Here is a 14,435-nt window from a genome sequence, read left to right on the forward strand (position 1 = left end):
TGCATGATATGCCCGTCTGGACATAGGGAGGAGCCAGGACCGTCCCCATGAGCCCAGGAGTCGGGCTTTGCTGCCAAGGACCCTCCCCTGACACGGGCTTGTGGTGGCCTCGTTTTTCTTCACTTGAGGTAAGTTTCACAAGTTAAGAACGTGCTCAGACGGTACCGGCTCGGGTCCGTCCGATGAACAGACTCTCTTCTACGGTAACTCTCAAAGCAGACAGCCTTCAAGGTCCCCTCCCGTTCCTGTCCCCCATTTCCCAGGTGAGGAGAACAGACCCAGGACGCGGTGGGAGCGACTCCACCCCACCCACGGTTTACATCTGGGGAGGTGCGTCCAGAAATCCATAACTTCACTTGTGTGTCAGCCTCTTCCTGTTGCTCTTTGGGTGAGTTCGATCATGACTTGCTTCAGATTCGGTTTGAGAGCCTGCACTTCCAGTAACTTTTGGGAGCAGTATCCTTCTGTGCAGAGGACCTTCCAAGGCCTCCGCTGCTCCTCGGGTGCACACCTCTCTCTCACTGTGGGATCCGACTCGGAAGCAGCGGGTGGCAGAGGTCAGGTCAGAGTCAGGTCCGGAGCAGCCAGCCCGAAGCAGCACTGGGGTGAGCGAGCACTAAGCCAGTTTTACCTGCCAAACTAGGGCAGACCTTCCGTCACTGGCCTGCTGCCAGGATTCACTAGGCCAGTACGTGGGAAGAGCCTGGCAGAGTGAGCGCACAGTACCCGGTCCTGGCCCGTCCAGCATCCTAAGATTTAATGCCCTGCACACATCACTCAAGTTCTATGACCCACTGTCTGCAGCCCGAATTGAAACAGCCCCACCCCCACACGTCCCTAGTTCTCCCTCCGCGCTATGTCCTCTGCCCACACCTGCGCTTCAGGCGGCTCCATCACAGCCCCTCGACGCCAGGTTCGGTCCTACAGGCACGGAGCCTGAGCTCGTCTCGGGAGGAGGGCAACTTCCCAAAGACTCTGCTCTCACGGCACATCATGCGGACCGTGCTGGTCGGCACTTAACCTTCTCGTCTCTTCGGCAACGTGAGGAAGGTACTCGAGTATTACCCAACGGTGTGTTTGCTGAACCGACGTACAGGACTTCAGAGAAACGGGACAGATTTAATGACCTACAGGACGGAGCATGGTCAGTGTTGCGCGGTCCCTTTAGGACTGTGTCTGCACAGAGAGCAAGTCACAGCTGCAGTGGAGCAGGGAACCCCAGAACCAAGAAGTAAGGACAGTCGTGAGCCCCAGGGAGTACGACCTCGCGCACACACATTTCCGTTACAGGCTTCCCGCTCCACTGGTAGCCCCTGTAGAATGACACCGTGGGGTCTGGATCCAGGTTCAAGCCACTCAGTTAAGCATGGCAAAAACGCCTGCATCTTTAAGGATTTGGTATGACCAACGAAGGTAACAGGTGCAAATGTTCCCGTAAGTTATGATTAAAATAGTCACTGAAAACAGCACACTTCTGTAGAACTGGGGAGGGGAAGGGACTTGGTGTGTATACTGATGACAGGGCAGACCTACTCAGATTTGAAGGATTCTGAACGGACCAGTATGCCTCTATTGAAGGGTATACTGAGAAAGACCATGGTTATGTTAAACAACTTCGCTTTTAAGGGTTATCAGTGTGCCAGTCATCCTAACGTTTTGTTTTGGTCCTCACGCCCAGTGTTGGAGACTGCACAGATTATTCCCGCAGTAAATGACGACAGGAGTGCATAAACTTGATTAATTTGCTTTTGAAATTTGCCACGTTTAGCAGAACACAATGAAAACTCTTGTAAACGTTCAGGCCTTGAGATTTGTGCTGTAATGACTTTGGAAGCCCGAGAGGTTCGGTCAGTAGTTAATTTTTAGTTCAAGTTACTATAAAATTCCCTCAGCAATATTCCAGACTTGGTCAGGGCTTGCCACCCTGTTCCAGATGAACCACGTGTCCTCCCAGGGGAGTTCTGAGCTGGTTAACACACACGTGCCCCGTGAGGCACCAGCCAGGCTCATGCCGTTCTGCAGATCCCCTTGCAGAATCCCACGGAAATTCCTCTGGCCTAGAACGTAGCAAGAGGTACATCGTTGTTCCTGGTGTGGATTATAGAAGACAACCGAGTCTCAAGGCCGCGTTCCCCCCACCCCATACAATCCCATTGTTACTATTTTATAAGGGCGCCCAGAGAAAAGCATTGGAGCAAATGTGGGAGCTTTTAGAGCAGGACTTCAACCTCCTCAACAAATAGGATTCTTTGTACCCTTCATAAAACCTAAGGTCTTGATTCATGGTCACCCTAGTGATCTGAGTGCCGTGGGTTGCGATAATCTCTCATTTAGATCCCGCTGACTCACAGCCGAGACCCCGGCACCGAACCCCAGTTGGACACACGCTTCTCTCCATCGGCAGGGAGAGGTGCTTAAATACTACTTGCTTCGAGGCTCCCTCGGGGAGAAACGATCTGCAGCCACTTGTCACGGTGTCGGCTTGGAGCGGCAGCCTTCGGTAGCTTGCAGGGGTGTTCCTGAGATGACCTTTCCTCAGATACTGCCACTTGATCCACAGCTTTGGGTAACTTCCGGTCAGCTGGAGCATCTTGTTCAGCCTGTGCAAATCCCTACAACCCAAGAACTTGCTCTGTAACTGAACCAAGGGCCTTAAAAGGGACTCAGACGTGACTTCTAATATCCCACAACGCAAACTCCATCCAAAAGGTGCCGTTTAACTCGTAGACTCTGTGGAGGTCACAGGAACTAGTTTCCTCATAAAATACACATGGGGACAAGACAGGAAGAAGTACGCGGGTAAAGGTGTATCCTACCCTAAGAAGCCAGCAGGCTTCAATATCATGCTAACTAAGGGTATCCTCCTGCTTTAGATCCTATTTTCTTCTTTTTCTTAAAGAAGTTCCTTCTACTAAGAATCAAGACCTGTCCACTCATCCACTTGGAGTACTAACTAATCACAAAGTTAGAGTAGCTAGTTTTTAATAGTTTCCCCCTTTTCGAAAAGGCATTCTAAGCACCAGATGAGCTGTTTAGGGATTTTGCAAAGTAGGCTCTTGGCTCAGGTATCTCCAAATACTGCTTTGAATAGCAGGCAGATAATCAATTTTTTCCCTTTTTTCTGGTTGTTGTTTTCTAAACTTCTAACAGGTTCCTAGCAGCTTGGAGGTCAGGTATCCTGGTCCAGAAGTTTGTTTTCTGCTAAAATATGGTAGATTTTAAAATTCAGAATCTCTTCTTAATACCATCTTGTTTTGGGGGCGGGCGCCTGGGTGGCTCAGATGGTTAAACGTCTGACTTCCGTTCAGGTTATGGTCTCACAGGGCATTGGGCTCTGTACTGACAGCTCGGAGCCTGGAGCCTGCTTGGGATTCTGTGTCTGTCTCCCTCCCTCTCTCTCTCTCTCTCTCTCTCTCTCTCTCTCTCTCCCTCTTTCGCTGCTCTTCCCCTGCCCATGCTCTCTCTCTCCTACAGAAAAATAAATGTTAAAAAAAAAATGAAAAAAAAAATACCACCTAGTTTTGCCCATGCCTCTATTCTGCACCTGTTTTCAACAGTGACCGTATTATGTTGGCTGTGTTTACGCTCAGGAAGTTATCAATTTTACATAGTTTTTTGTATCCAGATAATATGGCCAAAAATACTCCATGTGTGATGCGGAAAAACTGCAGTAAGTGGTATCATGGAATTCAATTTCAATTTCATTTCTAATTAATTATATTTTTAATTGAAAAAGACAAACCTTTACGAAGTTTCTTGTGATCAGTGACACAGAGCAACTCCGTGTCCAAAGAGTAAAGCGAGACGACACGCGGCCGGTTCCCCACAGCACACAAATTTACCTGGCAAGCCAGACTTACAAAACTGAATATAAAGCTAACATAACCTGTGGTTCCCAGGACAGGGATGGCTGGCTGTTCTCGCAGAAGGTAAGGAGACGTCATGGGGTCCCTCGGGGAGGACCTCAGCTGACAGGATAGCGGCCGCGGGCACTGAACAGGACTCACAGGTCTACTGACCACTCCCGCGGTCATCACGTAGGCTTACTAGTTACTGTTCTTTCTTTCTCTGGAAAACCATTTTTCTGTTCACCAGCTAAGCAATTCACTTACTGGCATATTTTACTGTAGTTCTGGGTCTATCTTAAAAAAAAAAAAAGTAAATTACTGCACATCAGGTTCTCAGTTAAGACACCGAACCCTTCCCCAAACACTTAGAAGGCACACCCTTGCTCTCCCTAGAGGCTCTTCTTCCCACATCCAGATTAATATATTCCTGAGTATTGTGCCACACACACTCACTAAACCAACTATTTAAAGATTGTACAATTAGGACCCACGGGATGCAGTGTGAGGGCAGCACTCCTATCACTGGGCTTCCAGCTGTCCGGCAAGTGCATGGCCTCTCAGAGCAGCCCCAGGGGGGCCAGGCCACGCTACACACACGAGGCTCGATTCTGAACCGAGAGGCACAACCACGACACGTTGGACAAGATAAGGGGAAAGCTAAGGTTCCAGGGCCACAAAATTAGGATTCCTCCACTGTAAAGAAATTACACATAACAGAAGATGAAGTTTTCAGATTTCCCTCCACAATACTGATGTGTGACAGTTTAACTGAAAGATATTACTACATACACAAGCACAGAAAGAAATCATTTTCAAGGACAATCACATCTACTTCTTATTCAAAGTGCAGGACCTACCACCTAAATTTGTGAATGTTATTATTTATAAAACAGTAACTAATAATTTTCATTAACCTAAGTTTTAAATTTTGGAGACCATGAGAAAATACCGTGGAGAAAGAAAAACCAAAGGCTATTTTGAAAGACTGCATAAAGCTCCTTTCAGTTTCTTCTGAACACCACCAACAATGGCCGTGGTCCACGTGAAGAGCACACAACATAAAATTCAAAGAATTACGTCCGGGGGCGCTTGGGTGGCTCAGTCAGTTAAGCGTCCGACTTCGGCTCAGGTCATGATCTCGCAGTTTGTGAGTTCGAGCCCCGTGTCGGGCTCTGTGCTGACAGCTTGGAGCCTGGAGCCTGCTTTGGATTCTGTGTCTCCCTCTCTCTCTGCCCCTCCCCTGCTCATGCTCTGTCTCTCTTGCTCTCAAAAATAAATGAAACATTAAAAAAAATTAAACAAAAACCCAAAGAATGACATCCACGCTTCAAAAGGTCCAAAAGCCAAACCAGCCTTAAGTTTAACGTGTCTACTGGTCACAAGTATAATCACTTTATATTTTCTTGTCGTTAGGACTTGCTCTATTGGAAGACCAGTAAGAAGCCAAAAGGTCTTAAATATATTAATTGTTAAAAACACCAAAGAAGAGTTTAAGGAAAGAATATATTTGAACCACATAAACAAAAAAGTATTACATAAGAAAAAAAATGTAACAATTTATGTAAGTACCTAACATTTGAGCATGCTCTTACATCTAAAACAGATAACAAAAAGGTAATGGGTACTATATATGTACATTTCACAAGTGTGCGTTAAAGAATTCTCTAATATAAAACATTTAAATTGTGGAGAATACTTTTCATGATACAGAAGACAACTGTTAAGATAGGCACACCCACAACCCTTACAAAAACATGCTTACCGGAGATAAAATACATCTGAGTACTCACTTCTCAGATGTGAACACTCCGCACTTGTCATTGGACACCGCTTCTCGCTTTTGCACTGTGAGTGTCAACACTGGTGTGGGTTATGAATTACAATCAATTACTGTTATTTTTCAATGTTTCTGCCAAACTCCCAATAAAATGCACCTATTTAATATGAATACTTGAAACAATATTATTTGTATATAAAGTCACTTCCTTAATGCTTTTTTTCTTTTTTTAAAAAAGACACTACGTTTATTAGAAAATAGTTATGACCACACATAGTGCTTTGGAAAATCTGAAACCCCAAATCAACACGTTCCATCAAGTGTGAGTAGCTCTAAGAAGCCCTAACTGAAAAGAACACAGAATGTAAAAAGCTGATAAATTTAAAGATTATAAAATTGGTTTATTGTGAAAGCAATTCAAGAATACCCAGTTAAAATCTTATCCCAACGCTACCCGATACAACCAGGAAGCACTTAAACACTTTTACGTTAGGAACGAGGACATATAACAAGAAAGGCCACATCAACGCTGTGATCAGAGGAAGGACTCCTAGGTCTCTGTCAGGTCATCAGTACAGAGGGTATAACAAGGTCAAATATGGCAGCCGTCAGGTGCCTCAGCACCAAGGTGTAACCAGGCGAGCTAAAGTCGAGGCGACAAGAACTCCTATTCCTGTTTTGTGGCTGTACTGAAGTGACTGAAACTTTAGGAACAACCACCTTTAATGACAGCGAGTTGCAGGACCAGTCTTTATGGAAGAAAAAGAAATTCATCAAGTCCTCTACCAAGGTCCCACTGAGTCCTCGAGACCCCTGCCATGCCCCCCCCCCTCCCCGCCCCCCGCCCCCGGGCCTAAGCCTACTCTGTGGCTGTTTCAGATGCAGCTTACTGGCAAACTGGGAGTGCCTTCCGAGTAGCTCTGACCTTCAGCACAAGAGAAAAAACAACATGCTGGATCGTCCATTTACTCAATTATGCATCCTAGGTACAATTTCATTATTGCTCTTAAAAAAAAAAAATCAGTGAATCTGCACAGTGGCCATTTCCCCTCAGGTAAGTCAAGATTTACTCTTTCTGTTGTTTTCTTAATAAAACCCTTAGAACCAGTAATTGCAAATGATCAACCTAAGGATCATTATGTACAGCACAGCGACTGCATGTTTGAGCACTGGAGGTACTTAATCTAAAATGTCTCACTCCTGACTTCTGCTCTCCTCTAAACTGAAGGGTCAAAATACTCTGATTTTGTAATTAAAAAAAAAAAAAAAATCTATCTTCCCAAGCATATCTTCCATTAACAGTTTTAGCCAGGAAAATAGATTTCTATGTCTGTCATGAGCCCTTGAAAATAAGGGCTTATTCTAGAAACAACGAAAGACCCTTAATCACAGAGGCGCTAGCTGGTGCCACTATAATTCACAACCAACTATTACCTTCATAGCTTATACTGAAGAGTTGATTCATGCTCATTTTGTTCCTTTAAAAAATACTCTTTGGAAACCATTATGACTCCTGTAGACACATACTCTAGTTATATCTCTTCCTGTAAAAATAAAAGTATAATCAGGATTATCTCTATTTCTTTGCTAAACTCAACTACCGATATACATTTCTTAAATCTGATCACTTTACCAGCTAACTCACAACCTCGACAGAATTCTATGTACTGTCCAGGGTCAGTTCTCAGCATACAAAAGTAGGAGCAAGTCTTTTAAGAACTATCTTGTGGGCAATATTTCCATGTAGTCTTTAATGTGTTTGTTACAAATGAGAACTAAGGTACTAGAATTTACTCCCAAAACTAGGGCGAAGGTAAATTTCCAAAGCTAAAGGAAGGAAAACCACTATGTAAAGCTTACCTCTGTCACGTATATTATGAACCTATTCAGTGATTTCCCATCAAAGCTTAAAATTAGTCCCAGGGATTATCAAGGGGAAAATAAAGCCCTATCTTGTTTTCTTCTTTCAAATTCATCAGACAATACTGTGTGCCAGAGGGCAGACTGTGCTCCTCTCAACACTCTACGTAAAAACAGCCCTTTCTAGAATACTAAACTACCCAAATGTCTGCAGACTGCCCCAACCAGGTTTAAACTACCTCTGAAATATAAACTACTAGTCATGTATTCTAAATGCATACATTCAAAACTACCATTTTAAAATAAATTGGAAAGTAGGGAAACCTTAAAAAAAAAGATACATTCTGCTATCACACTATTACAAAGATTATAAGTGTGTGTGTGTGGGTATATATAGAGAGAGCAGATAATCATGATTTAAATAAGATGTTAAAAAAATCAGGAAATGTAGATTTTTACCAAAGGCACTACAATAGCCGCCCCGAGATACAACTATAAACAGATTCTTCGCTACTATGGTAATTTGTCTAGGTTGGGGGGTGGGGGTGGGGGCAAAAACAAAAACAAAACAAAACAAAAACACAACCCAACCAATCAAAACGGAAACAAACAAACAAGAAGCAAACCCACAATAAACCCACCCAAACCTACACTAGAGTATGTGGCAATAATTCATATATTTCTATGGAAAAAACTCTCTCATGCCTTATAAGCTCCTAAAATAAAATCAAGGTCACTATGTGACTAACGAGAACACTAGGAGGGAAAAAAAAACACTGAAAGTAAAACAGTCTTCAGCCTCGGTTTCAGCTAGCTCATCAAATCTGCGCGAAGTACGTAACATCAGACCCGACATTCCTGGCCTGGCAGACGAGCCAGTTGTGGTTTTCCACTGGCCACACCACACGCAGCTGAAGAAACAACTGCCCGACAGAGTAAATGCTGTGACACGAAGCATCCAAGTTCCAAGTCTGAGTATTCGGTTAGGGTGATGGGCGAGTGTCTAACTGGGCAAAAGGAAAGGCGTCCATCGTCCAAACAGGCTCACTTCCCCCAGCCCCCAAAACGAACAGTAGTTATAGTAGCAAAAGAAACAACAAAAGTGTCGAGTCTTTAGGGCCAACTAGGATAGAGGTCAGCAATATATTAACAGCAGCAACGGACAAGGAAGAGCGAGACAGTGGGTGAGAGAATCTTGCTGGATGTCTGTTCATCGTTCTCTGTATCAGCCACAAGACTGCGACCGGCTATGCCTGGAAATTTCGGGCACATCTCCTCAGATCCTTCACAGGTTTGGAATTCGGTCTACCTGAGGGCTCTATAGCCATGTGAGAAAGCTTTCTTTGTCGAGCTTGGTGGCGGCCAGCACGGACTCCATGTCGTTGAGGATGTCTGAGCTCAGGGCTTCCTGCAGACTAGGCATCAGCTCTTCCCCCTCTATGTTCATCCCGTCCCCCTCCAGCGTCCCGAGGTCCACGTTCGTCCCAGGAATGGCTTCTAGGTAGTCTGGGAAGCGGTTCTGCTGAGAGGGGAGGGTGCTTTGGTTGATAGTGTCGCCTAATTGGGACGGAGAGGAGAGAGTCGGGTTTGAAAAAGCGGACATCAGAGCTGTGCGACGTGAGCCTTCAGACACGCCGGACTCAGCCCCGAACCGATGCCCAGAGTTTATTTCAGGCTGAACAACTCACCGAAGACAAAATAATGCCAAGTTTACTTTTGCTTCAACATGGGTTCAGATACTAAAGCCGCAGCTTGACTGCTTGTTACTATGTACTGAGCACTGAAGGGGGTCACGGGAAAAACCGAAATCCCTTGAAAAACTATCTCCAGTAAGAGAAAGAACATGTACATCACACACGTGCATCGCTACTGGATGCTCTTCTAGAGAGGAACCACTAAGTGAGATAAATGTAAAAGTGATAAATGTGGAGTGAATTTAGGCACACTTTACGGCAGGTTGAAATTGATGTTTTCCCGGTTTTAAAACAGCGCGGACAGCTTAAGCGCTCTTTGACCAAAACTGGTAAGGTGACTTATTTCAGCACTTAAAATACTGAGTTAGCTGGCAAGGCACTTGAGGACCCTCTCCAATGACTTGTAATCTTAAACCTGGAGAGAGTCTTCTCTCTGCGATCCTCCTGTTGTATGGGATTCGGTGTTACACCCTGGGGAGCACTAGTGTAAAAGGACTGGATGAAAACTCTATTCCGGCCTTGGAGATTCCCGTTCCTCACGGCAAAACAAGCCTCCCGGAAGCCCGTGAATAAATAACCCTCCCTTGCCTTCCCTCTAAGGGTTCCCTGATTTACCTGGCCAGGAAACCTTTTTTGGAGCATGACCACTTTCGCATTCCTTAGAGCTCCCGGGCACATACCTCCCGGGAAAGCAGCACAGAGCATGGAGGGCACAGGGGTTTGGAGAAGAGCAAAGGGGGAGGGGGAGGGGCAGGGGAAGCGTGCTGGGCATGAGATGGGTCTCAAGCGTGGGCACGGGAAGGGGGGCCAGAGTCTGAGGGAAGCAAAGAAGGTGGCAGGGCGCACTCTCAGGAGCACTGAAGCCGTGAGCTGCATGAGCGACCCGCCAGCAAGGGAACCGGCTGCTGGAGCCGCCGGGGGGCCGCTCCGTCTCTCGGCCAGTGCATGCCCTGCGCTCGCTGCCAACTCCAGGGCCATCGGTGCTCGCCAGTTCCCTGATTACCCTTCTCGGCTCCTGCAAGATGCCCCGCAGCTATTCTGACAGTAAGCAGGTGAGCCCCACAGCCTCGTCTTTCCCCCTGGTTTTTCCAACACTTAAGTTGGAGCAGAACCCTCAGGGAAGGGGCAGGCGCACACCGAGTCGCATTCGATAGAGGGCGAGCGGATCGCAGACAGAAGTCTCTCTCCAAGATTAAGAACACGAGCCATCAGGACGCCAGGGGGCTCAGTCAGTTGAGCGTCCGACTTCAGCTCAGCTCATGATCTCACAGTTCGTGGGTTTGAGACCCACTTCCGATTCTGTGTCTCCCTCTCTGCCCCTCCTCCCTTGCTCATGCTCTGTGTCTCAAAAATGAATAAATGTTTAAAAAAAAAAAGTTTTTTAAAGGAAGGGAGGGGAGGAAAGGAAAAAAAAAGACAAGAGAAGGAAAGAAATACACTGAGTCATCAGAGAGGGTCCTCAAAGGCCTTGCCAGCTAAACTCAATATGTAAGTGCTAAGATAGGTCACATCACCAGTCGTCATCAGAGCTAAGTCGTCCAGGATATTTGAAAACTGGGAAACAGATTACAAAGTGCCATGGAGAAACAAAGCAGGCTTGACCTGAATCAAGTTTTCAGGATTTTAGCTGGTTTTACTTTTTTAAGGGTATTTACTTATTTTGAGAGAGAGAACACGAGCTCTGGAGGGACAGACAGAGTGGGAGAGAGAATCCCCAGCAGACTCCATGCTGCTGGCACACAGCCCGATTCGGGGCTTGAACCCGTGAACCACGAAACCACGGCCTGAGCTGAAGTGAGATGTTACCTGACTGAGCCCCGCAGGTGCCCCTTAACCGGTTTTCTTCCGAACTGAACTGCCTTTGCTCACAGCAGCTTGACAGACCTGCCGTGTCTTGCTGACGGATCGCTAAGAATGAAGCACACCCACCTGTGTCCATCTCATCAACACTGTTCAAGAAGTCGTCGGGGGTTCGAGGGACGCTGTAGCTGCTCATGCTCAGTCCGCTGTCTGTACTCTCATCGCGGGAGTGGTAGGTGCCACTACAAAACAGGACAGTTACAGAGCAACACGAGGGTTTCCAATGATTTCCAGGTAAACATGGAACGCCTGCTGAGGACCAACACGGTTCTCCAAGATGATGAGTAACCATCCCTGCAGCGTAAGAAACGAGCCCCTCCTCCTTTGGGATCTTACACAGCCCTGGAGGGAAGGGAGGCAGACCAGTGCATCCTTTTCTTTCAAAGTCTGTTTATTTATTTGAGAGAGGGAGAGGGAGAGGGAGAGGGAGAGGGAGAGAGAGAGAGGGAGAGAGAGAGAGAGAGAGAGAGAGAGGGAGGGAGGGAGGGAGAGGGAGAGAGAGAAATTTCATGTGTGAGCACAAGTAGGGGAGGGACAGAGAGAATCCCAAGCAGGCTGCACTACCATCAGCACACAGCCTGACATGGGGCTCAAACTCATGAACGGTGACATCATGACCTGAGCCTAAAGCAACAGTTGGATGCTTAACTGAGCCACCCAGGTGCCCCAGACAAGTTAACCCTGACTGAAGCTGGCAGCTTTAAGGAACCCAAACCACTCTGAAGGTCCTGGGTCAGGTGGCAAGAAAAGAAAAGAAAAGAAGAGGGTGCCTGGTTGGTTCAGTCGGTTGAACATCCGACTTCAGTTCAGGCCATGATCCCACGGTTCGTGGGTTTGAGTCCTGCGTCAGGCTCTGTGCCGAAAGTGCCAAGTCTGCTTGGGATTCTCTCTTCCTCTCTCTCTGCCCCTCCTCTGCTCTCTTTCTCTATCTCAAAATTAAATAAGCATTAAGGAAAAGAAAAGAAAAAAACATACAGCCACAGTTTTCCTAGATAACAGAAATTCTCTGTGTAGGTATGCTCTCTGCAACACCATCTCTGTCTGGGGGGGTGGGGGGGGGGGTGGAGTGGGTGCACACAGTCTGCTTATTTCAAGGTCTCAATCTCCCAGGTGGGACAGCACAGGCATCGAGTCAAAATGCAACTCCAGGTACTGGCGAGACAGGTTGGCACTACACTCAGATCCCCAGCCCGTGCAGAGTTCAAGCGAAGGAAACACCAACCCAAGACAAAGAACCAGAACTCCTTTTGGACTGGGCCAAAACACACGGAGTCACCGCCGACAAGGTGAGAATTTCCTTAACCAAATCTCCTTGCTTCTGTGTAGGGGAAAAAACCCCAAACACCTCAGCTTAAGACAGGAACCCTTATCGTTCCAGCTAAAGGGCTGGAAAACAACTACAGGGCACACACCCTGGGGAAAAACAAAAACATGAATCAAGATTTTAACTTTAGGCTAATGAAGTTAAACACAGTCAGTCTTCATTGCCCACATGAACACACGATCTCCCCTCACTGCCCGCATGAGCACACAGTCTAGCCTAAATATCCTCAGTGCCTGTGTGAGCACATAGTAGGAGATCTCACTGCCTGCTTGAGCACACAGTACGGTAGATCTCCTCACTGGCTGCGTGAACAGAACATCGTCCTGAGCTCGTGGCACTCCCAGCAGCTGGCATGGACAGTAAAATCTGGGACTACTAATTTTTAAAAATCTATGGTAAAGTGGGGTTCCTGATGGTCTCTGACAGGGATGCGAACCGTAACTTTTCTCAACGCCTGGACACTTGGGCAGCTCTTTAGCTCACACAAAAGTACACCAAAAAACCCACCTAAAGCTATAAAAACCAGCTTTCACAGTCACTCGGGGTTGAACACCCAATCTCCCCACATTTCCTCCCTTATTACCTGATGCAGGTGCTCTGTCCTCCCCCCAACCCTGCACCCCCCGAAACTGCTGGATTACTCCGACGCTTCTGCCAGATTCTGGCAAGACGCGAAAGCCTCACAAAGATACAAGAAAGCACAGATGAGCGTCTGAGACCGTCTGTGTAAGATACAGCTGCCTTGGAGCAGGCCTCCCTCAGGATATGCTCGGTTTCCCTTCCACCAAAAGCGCACGCACGCACCACGCACAGGGCACTCGGGGGCAAAGGGCTGACTCACGGGGCCATGCACAACTCTTCCCGAGGAGCCCGCACTCCTGGGGCCTGCAGCCCACCACCTCACACATGCTCCCTGGGCACCTGCTCCCACGGGATGGGCCTGAGCCCAGGCCCCGAAGACAGAGAGGGAACAACAAAAACCTACGAATGATGCTTTCTGAGAGGCTCACGACATCAAGGAGGGAAGTGAACAAACACGGTGACGAATCACACTCCGGCGTTAAGTGAGCAAAGTGTTTTTAGAGCGAAGAGAGGGGTGTGGAAAAGTCTATGGAGAGGACACGAACCTGACCTCCGAGGGTGTCAGGGCAGAGGGGACACGGGATGCCACACGAGGAACAAGAGTCAGCATGGTGGCGAGGTGGGGTCCCAAGTGTTTGGAGCTAAGATACGTTTGAATTGAACACTAGACAACAGGGAAGCCATCCAGTTTCTGTAAGAGAAATGCTACAGTGAGACGGGCTTTAGAAGCTGGGGTACTTCACCGAGTGGAGAAAGGACTGCCCCCACAACAGCAGCATGGATGATCGGACACCCCGTGACCTTTACCAGGAAAGTCTCAAACTACAGCCCAGCCTTCAGTGAAGTTCTAAGAGAATCTTCACGAACAGCTGCCAGAAGGACATGCCGTCCACCTGCATCCCTACGGTCCAATTGTACCCCGGGGCCAACACAGGTCTCCAAATGGGCCCTGGATTCTACCGATCTGGATTTTCCTTGTGGGGAAAAAACAAAGTTCTGGCTTCAACCTTTCCAAATTAACCTCGTTTAAGTTCACAACTGCAATCTTGTGTAAATACACTCAACTTCTGGCCCAACTTTAAACTGGATGTGTCAAAGGAGCCAATACAAACTTGAAATACATTCTCGATGGCCTTCGAAATCAAGCCTGGGAAGCAGGGCACCAGTGCCAATCTTACCACCAAGCAAACCATGGGATTTCTACGGTACTAAGTATTTTGGTCACATGAGAGAAATTTTGTTTTTCTAAGATCATGAAGTTTTCAGCTTAGCTGGTGCTAACTGGAAGCACGGTACAATAGCTTTCCTAAACCAAAGCATTTTTTAAATGGTTTAAAAAGTGCATTGCTTCGAACTGGTTAAACACACACACACACACACACACACACACACACACACACACACACACACACACACAACCAAAAGTAAAAATACACAGACAAGACAGCGTTTGTTCCTTATTTTTAAAAACCGAAATTCCGTAAATACCT

The 14,435-nt window shown here is 47.0% G+C and overlaps 1 protein-coding gene across 1 annotated transcript in view; it reads right to left on the minus strand.

The window, feature by feature from the left end:
* Window positions 1-7,887: 7,887 nt before the first annotated feature.
* The window catches only part of YAP1 (Yes1 associated transcriptional regulator), a 108,259-nt gene continuing 101,711 nt past the window's right edge, over window positions 7,888-14,435 (minus strand). Inside the window, exons 10-11 of the mRNA XM_049641317.1 lie at window positions 11,109-11,221; window positions 7,888-9,042 (exon numbers count right to left, since the gene is read on the minus strand). Coding sequence (XP_049497274.1) covers window positions 8,804-9,042; window positions 11,109-11,221 — 352 coding nt within the window. The 3' untranslated portion in view covers window positions 7,888-8,803. The remainder of the gene's footprint in view (window positions 9,043-11,108; window positions 11,222-14,435) is intronic.

Source organism: Panthera uncia, chromosome D1, assembly GCF_023721935.1.
Source record: "Panthera uncia isolate 11264 chromosome D1, Puncia_PCG_1.0, whole genome shotgun sequence".
Lineage (NCBI taxonomy): Eukaryota > Metazoa > Chordata > Mammalia > Carnivora > Felidae > Panthera > Panthera uncia.